Source organism: Pantherophis guttatus, chromosome 7 (assembly GCF_059756535.1).
Source record: "Pantherophis guttatus breed Tessera chromosome 7, ASM5975653v1, whole genome shotgun sequence".
NCBI classification, from domain to species: Eukaryota; Metazoa; Chordata; class Lepidosauria; order Squamata; family Colubridae; genus Pantherophis; species Pantherophis guttatus.
In genome coordinates, this window is record NC_142069.1 from 80,076,764 (window position 1) to 80,084,428 (window position 7,665).

The window sequence follows — 7,665 nt, forward strand, 5'->3', positions numbered from 1 at the left end:
ATCGGAACCAGTATTGGAAAAATGACACTTATATTCACAAGCATGCTGAGTATTTAATCTGGAAGGTCAAATGAACAATAGTGGCAAAAAGTAACTGATTTAATCCTTCCCTCTTCAAAGGGCTGAAAACGGAAGGGCTGTTTCGAAGATCAGCGGGCATAAAAAGTATTCAAGAGATTCAAAAACTTTACAATCAAGGTAAGTGGCCCTTTTATTAGCAAGAAGTAAAACAAAAAAACCAAAAAAAAAAAAAGCACCTGGCATGCAAACATAAGATTCATTTTCATTAGTTGTTTGATTAATCCTTTAAAAAGTGAAATGCCATATTAGATAAGTGAGGAATAAGGGCCAGTGGTGGGTTGCCCCTGGTACGGACCGGTTCGCAAGAACCGGTAGTAAAACCGGCAGGAGGCTCTGCCCACTGACCCGGACGTCATCATAGGTGATCTGCGCATGCGCAGAAGCGGGCGTGATGCGAACCGGTAGTAAAGGTAAGTAGAACCCACCCCTGATAAGGGCATCTGTAAGTGAATGGGAAGGTGGTCAAATGTTCAAAGTGAAAAATTTGTGCACACCTGAGCAGGTGCAGCTATGAGAGGCAACTCGCTCCGGCCAACTCACCATGGCCAATTTGCCACAGGACAACTCTCCACAGAACAATTCAACAATTCAATTTAATTATTTAAAATAGTTTTAAAAATTATTTTAATTGTCACTCACATATCAATTTGTCCTTCCTTTGGCATCCTTTCTTTAATGATTATATTCCACCATTTCTTCGATATTAGTGTCACTCTTGTTCTGTGGCAAATTGTCCCACAGTGGGTTGGCTGTGGCGAGTTGGCCATGGTGAGTTGGGCGCAGCGAGTTGACTGTGATGAGTTAGGCTCCGGCGAGCTGTCCCAGAGGAGGGGTTATAAAGTCAAGATGACATCTGCAAAGCATAAGGAAAAACGTTTCACCTTCTAAAACTTATCCAGAGCATCAAAAATGCAACCAAGGCTCCCAATTTGGGCTTGTGAATATTTGGGGCTGGATTACAAAGGGAAGACTGGCTGTATTTTGTGGAGTATAAGACACACTCCCCCACCCCCTAAAAGAGGGTGAAAATTTGGGTGCGTCTTATACACCGAATGTAGCCATGTCCACAAGGCCAAAAATGTGAAGATGGTCTGTGGCAATCCCTGCAGCCTGGAACAGCTGATTGAGGGTATTCCGGGAGGCCGATCTACCCGCCAATCAGCTGCTCGGGCTGAATAAGGCTGCAATAATGTGCTGAAGCTGACCTGGCTGTTTGCTATTTGCTGCAAGGATGTGTCAGAGTTTGCAGCAGCAATCACATCCAGAAAGCACACACAAGTAACTGATTCAGCAGGATTCCATAACTTCTCTTTATATATAACGCATGAAGTAAATATACAATACCAAAAGCAGGTTTTCCAACATGGTAGTAAATACAAGCAAAACACAAGCAGAGGAGAGGAGTTTCATTTTCAGTTTTAGTTTCAGAGATCAGCACAGCATGCAGCTTTAGAACAGTTGAGCTAAGCCACGCCCAGGCTCCTTGCTGTCTCCTTCCTTGTTGCTCACACAGCAAATACCGTTTCAGTTTCCAAACAGCCCTCAACTCTCTCACACACTGACAGGACGCTAGCCAGATGAATACCGATGGATGCTGGTAGGCAGAGGCAGATTTTTTTATTATTATTTTCCTCCCCAAAAACTAAGGTGCATCTTATACTCCAGAGTGTCTTATACTCTGAAAAATACACATAAATGCCACCTCAAGAACACAATTTCTGCCCTCTTGATTGAAGCAGTCTCCCCTCCTTGATTTATTTACATTAGTCACTGATGAACATGGGTTTTTCGATCTCTCTTGTGCATGTTACTGGTCTCTCATAATAAAATATTAGATATATGATTTATTAAACCAGGGGTCTCCAAACTTGGCAACTTTAAGACTTGTGGACTTGAACTCCCAGAATTCCTCAGCTAGCAAAGATTCTGGGAGTTGAAGTCCACAAGTCTTAAAGTTGCCGAGTTTGAAGACCCCTGTATTAAACAAATGCCACCTTTTATTTTTATGAGGAAAAGATATCCTGAATGATTCCCCCCCCAGTTAATTAATATATGAATAATGCAGTTCCCAAAAATATATACTAGCAAGATACTTTTCTTTTTAATTTAACCAGTTCAAATTGGTCCCCACTCCATGCTAAGCCTTTAATGGATTGGAGAGATGCCATCTTAACCTTAAATCAAGAAGGAAGGAGCTAGGACCAGCATTTAAAACAGTTTGAACAAATGAGTCGTGACCAGCTTATATTGATGGTTTCATAACAGCTAAGAAATGACAAATTGTGAATCCTGCATAGCTTGATTTTCTCTAAACAGCAATATCACCTCCTCTGCTTTTTGCTTTGTTTTTTTACTGCTTTTTTCCTGTAGATACGATGTCAAAAGAAATCATTTGTGAAAAGCACTGGAGTCATTTTATGAAATGTTTTTATAGTGCAAATATCTCGCTGCTAGATAATAACATTCCATTGTTACCACAAAAAGGGAAAAAAGAATATGCAGGATAAGATTACTCTATCTCTTATCTGATATAAAATCGAATTACTTTGAAAAAAAAAATAAATACAGCTTTTGATAAACTTCACAAACTCTCTTATGAGGAAAAGATCTGCATTTGAGCCAGCTTAGAGCCAATGAAAATATGGAAATAATGTTCAAATTATAGCTGCAGCAAGAAGGGTCTTGAAGTTATGAAGTAGGTGGGTAGTTGGATAGGTAAGGAAAATGGAGTGCTGACCATCTCATTGCAGGGTGACTGTGGGAGACTTATAACATCAAAATAAGTAAGGTAGGTAGGTAGAAAGACAGACAGACAGACGATGATGGATAGATAGAAGATAGCTGGATGGATGGATGGATGGATGGATGGATGGATGGATGGATGGATGGATGGATAGGTGGATAGATAGATAATGGATGGATAGATTAGATAGATGGATAGAAAGATAGATGATGGATAGATAGTGGATGGATGATAGATAGATGATGGATGGATGGATGGATGGATAGATAGATGATGGATGGATAGATTAGATAGATAGATGGATAGATAGGTAGATGATGGATAGATAGATAGTGGATGGATGATAGATAGATGATGGATGGATGGATGGATGGATGGATGGATGGATAGATAGATAGATAGATAGATAGATAGATAGATAGATAGATAGATAGATAGATAGATAGATAGATAGATAATAGATTTATTTTGATGTTGACGGCTATATGTATATGTATGTTTATATTTATGAATGTATATGTATGTATGTTTGGGTGTATATATACACATGCACACACAAATGTGTAAAATCACAATAAAATCATAATAAAATACAAATTATAACTAAGATTAAAAGATGGAGAGGAAAAAACAGGGTGGGAGCTGCTGTTAGCTGACCTCCAGTATAATACTCCCCCGTTGGAACCCCAAACAAACTGGCAGAACCAAATCTTCAAGCTTTTGCAGAAGGTGGTCAGGAGATTGGGAGCCAATCTCACCTCAGGTAGCAAGATATTCCAAAGGCCATGCTGAAATCCCTTGGTTGACAGAATCTGCAGCATGATTTCTCTGTCGATACTAGTGGGGCGGGCCTGTCCCATAGGGGGAAGACAGGTTTCTAAAGTAACCCAGATCCATGCCATGCAGGGCTTCATAAGTAATAAACAACACCTGGAATTGCATTCAGGAGCAAACCAGCAATGAATGCAACTCATGGAAGAGTGATGTAACATGGGCCACTCTAGAGATCCCAAAGATTGTCTGTCTTGCCGCACTCCGCGTCAGTTGAAGCTTTCAAAGGCTCTTCAAGGGTAGCCCCATGTTAAGTGCATTGCACTAGTCCAGTGATGGCTAATCTTTTCCGGACCAAGTGCCCAACACGCATGCAGGCATGCGCCCAAACCCCCAAAATGCAATGAGCACATGAGCCCCATGCATGCACCCCATGCATGCATGCCCCGTACGCACCCTACGTATGCATGCTCCCCTCCCCCTGTGCATGCGTGCCCCCCCCACATGTGCCCCCCTCCCCACGCATGCACGGCAGAGGCACGAAGACCACCTGGCCAGCAGGAGGCAACAGCTCGTGTACCCATAGAGAGGGTGCCATAGATTCACCCTCACAGCACTAGTCCAAGGGTAAGATGACCAGGGCTTGAATGACTGAGTGCAGGGACTCCTGACCCAGGAAAGGGTATGAAGGGTGTTTGAATTAAATCCTCTTATTTGCGTTTTCTTATATGTATTCTTTGGCATTTTCTGTTGCAGGAAAAACTGTTGATTTTGATGACTATGGAGATATTCACATCCCTGGAGTCATCCTGAAGGCTTTTCTCCGAGAACTTCCTGAACCTTTACTGACCTTCCCAATGTATGATCAGATCATTCAAATCACTGGTGAGTCACTTCCCACAAATATATGGCTTTGACTCATCTGTACTTTCTAGTGGTAACCACATATTTTCTGAATAGCAAAACATGGTGAAGCTAGACAGTTCTGAGACGTAGATCCCTGCAAAGGAGATGAATGTGTCGTGATGCACCTTCTCTAACTGCGTGGGCTGGAAACTTGCTTTCACCTAAATATCAGATTTTTCAGGGTATTTATTGCAAGCTTACATGTATTCCTCTGAGCCCCATTGGACCTGTGCGAAGCCTACAAGATTTGATTGGCCAAGACACAGAGACATCTTTGGTCCTGCTTCTCTCTCACATCTTCTGGAATTTAAAAAAGGAATGTCTGAAATTGGGTTGGTTCAGGGGTGGGCTGCTAGGGGTTGGCCCGAGTTCGAGAGAACCCGTAGCTAACGTTATGGCCGGTTCAAAGAACCTCCAAATCCCACCCCTGGCTGTTACGCAGCACTAGGGATTTGAAACGCTGAACTGCCGACCTTTCGATCGACAAGCTCAGCATCTTAGCCACTGAGCCACCGTGTCCCTTATCCTCATCTTCCCTACTGTTTCACCAAATATTACTGTGTTTCCCCGAAAATAAGACCCTGTCTTATATTTTTTTGAACCCTGAAATAAGCGCTTCACTTTATTACTATGCGCTCAAAAGCCCAATTGGGCTTATTATTAGGGGATGTTTTATTTTGGGGGAAACAGGGTACATGGATATATTGTGGAGGAATCAAACTCAACACAAGGGAGCATTTAGTTTTACTTCATTGAATTAGGAAGCAGGTTTCATCCAAGCAGGCCACTTCAGGAGGAAGATTCAGCTAGAATGAAATGGTTGATCCCTTGTCTTTTCTCACAGGTGTGGAAAGTAGCTTGCGAGTGACTAGATGCAAAGAAATTGTACACCGACTTCCTGAGCACAATTATGTCGTGCTGAAGTTTCTGATGTGTTTTCTCCACATGGTTGGTACAAATTACTAAATCCCCAACTTTGTTGCTGTTTTTGAAGCTCTCTCGTAACTGATTCTTCTGGTACCAGATCCAAAGTGTGCCTGCAGAGTATGGTCGAAAAAGTCAAAATGGCTGACGCAATGGGGTGATTGACACTGCCTGGTTTTTTATGTTTATGATGAGGATCCCATCCTAGCAGCCATCAGGACTATTATTATTTTTTTTAACCATAACCTGCAGAAAACCTGGTACCCATAATGATACATAGGAATGACCTTTGGAAATAGGAAGAATAGCCACAGCCTAGACCAGGGCTGCCAAACTTACAGCCCGCGGGCCAGACGCGTCATGCGCTGGCCACGCCCACGCCCAGTTTAGCAAAGGGGGGTGGAAATGGAGGTGGTATTCAGCAGGTTCTGACCAGTTCTGGAGAACCGGTAGCGGAAATTTTGAGTAGTTCGGAGAACCAGCAAATACCACCTCTGACTGGCCCTGCCCCCATCTATTCTCTGCCTCCCGAGTCCCAGCTGATCTGCTGGGTCTTATTTTGTTGCTCTGCACAGGAGAACGAAGCTGGAAAGGAGGTTAGTGAGGTGGAGAGGGAACGGGGATTTTGCAGTAACCTTCCCCCAGGAGTGGGAGGGAATGGAGATTTTGCAGTATCCTTCTCCTGCCACACCCTCCAAGCCACATCCACAGAACTGGTAGTAAAAATATTGAATCCCGCTACTATTCTTGATACGTCATGTGATGCCGCCGTGATGACCTGAGTTTGACGCCCCTGGCCTAGAAAATAATCCAATAAACAAAATCTGAGTCCAAAGGAGGTACAGAAAGAGGATCTCAGAAGGGTCTCTCTCTAGTTTTGGGGAGAGGAAGGGAGGAAAATAAGGAAGGGGGGAAATAAGGAAGGGAGGAAAATAAGGAAGGGGGGAAAATAAGGAAGGGACAAGTTAAGATTCAGTTACTGAAAATTAGCCATAAAGCTTGGTGCTTCTTTAAATTACCTCAAAGGGCTGACAGTTCCAGATGAAACTTTTATTCTAAGTTGATCAATACTTTTGCCAATCCTTCCCAAAAACTAAGGTGCGTCTTATACTCCGGTGCATCTTATAATCCGAAAAATACGGTATATATATAACATTCAAAAAAGGGCTTAGATTTAAAAGAAGAGATCAACTTCACTCGTGCAATTATGGGCGTTATTTTGATTTATTTTTTTTTTATATTTTCTGCCCAGCACTTGTACCTTGCTAGATGTGTTGTATATGTTCTGAGTTCTATGTCTTCCTTTCTCCAGGTGTCGCAGGAAACCATTTTCAACAAAATGACCAGTTCTAATCTTGCTTGTGTCTTTGGCTTGAATTTAATCTGGCCACCCAACAGCGCGCCATCCTTCAGCGCATTGGTGCCTATAAATCTTTTTGCTGAGTTGTTGATCGATTTCTATCCCATCATCTTCAGTTCGCGAAAGGTGCCTGGTGAACGCTTGCCTTGAAAATCAAAAGACTGGGGACTGTAAGGAAATACATCCTTTCCACACTTTTCTATGCAAGGCAGCAGGACAAGAATTCCCATGTTACAAAGCAAGTGTCGGAGGAGGAAGAGAGCTGTGTGTTTATGGGAGCAAAAAAAAAAAAGAAAAAAAATCAGGAGTCTAGCAGCCCCTTTTCCAATTCATGTATTCTTATTAAACTGTAGCCACTTTCATGAATTCTGGGATTTTAAAAAAAAATTTTTTGCACTATCTACCACCCCGTCGTTTGCTTAGCTCAGCATCAGTGCTCAAACAATTCTCTTCCTTGGGGCCATCTTCCTTTGTAAGCCCTTTAAAAAAAATGCATGAAATCACCAAGCCGTCTGTTTTTCAGGGACATTAATGCCTGAGCTGTGAGTAGTGATTGAATGATAAACCCAGAATCCTTGGGAATAAAATGGGGATTTGAAAATGCATCTGTTGTGTGTCTCTTACCCCCACACCCCGAGTGTTAGTGGCTGGTTGGACTGATTCTAGGCACGACGAACAGACAGTATTACAAAAGTTTTGAATTGCCTTCAAAGAACATTCCGAAATGTAGTTTCTTGTGTTGCCCCTTTTGCTTCCAGACGGCTACACCTTAAGAGAATTCTGTTTTCTATGCAGCGCATGCCAGGAATTAAATGTGCTGTTAAATCAAGCCTCATGAATTATTCAGGAGAGTTTATAAGAAAATTTCTGGTGTGAGAAA

At 42.3% G+C, this 7,665-nt stretch overlaps 1 protein-coding gene across 2 annotated transcripts in view; it reads left to right on the forward strand.

The window, feature by feature from the left end:
* Nucleotides 1-7,390, forward strand: part of ARHGAP8 (Rho GTPase activating protein 8) — a 38,137-nt gene extending 30,747 nt beyond the window's left edge. For both annotated transcript variants that reach the window (XM_087874282.1, XM_087874281.1), the window contains exons 10-13: nt 121-198; nt 4,352-4,480; nt 5,346-5,449; nt 6,738-7,390. In XM_087874282.1, the coding sequence (XP_087730408.1) occupies nt 121-198; nt 4,352-4,480; nt 5,346-5,449; nt 6,738-6,935 (509 nt within the window). In that variant the 3' untranslated portion in view covers nt 6,936-7,390. The remainder of the gene's footprint in view (nt 1-120; nt 199-4,351; nt 4,481-5,345; nt 5,450-6,737) is intronic.
* The last annotated feature ends 275 nt before the right edge of the window (nt 7,391-7,665 follow it).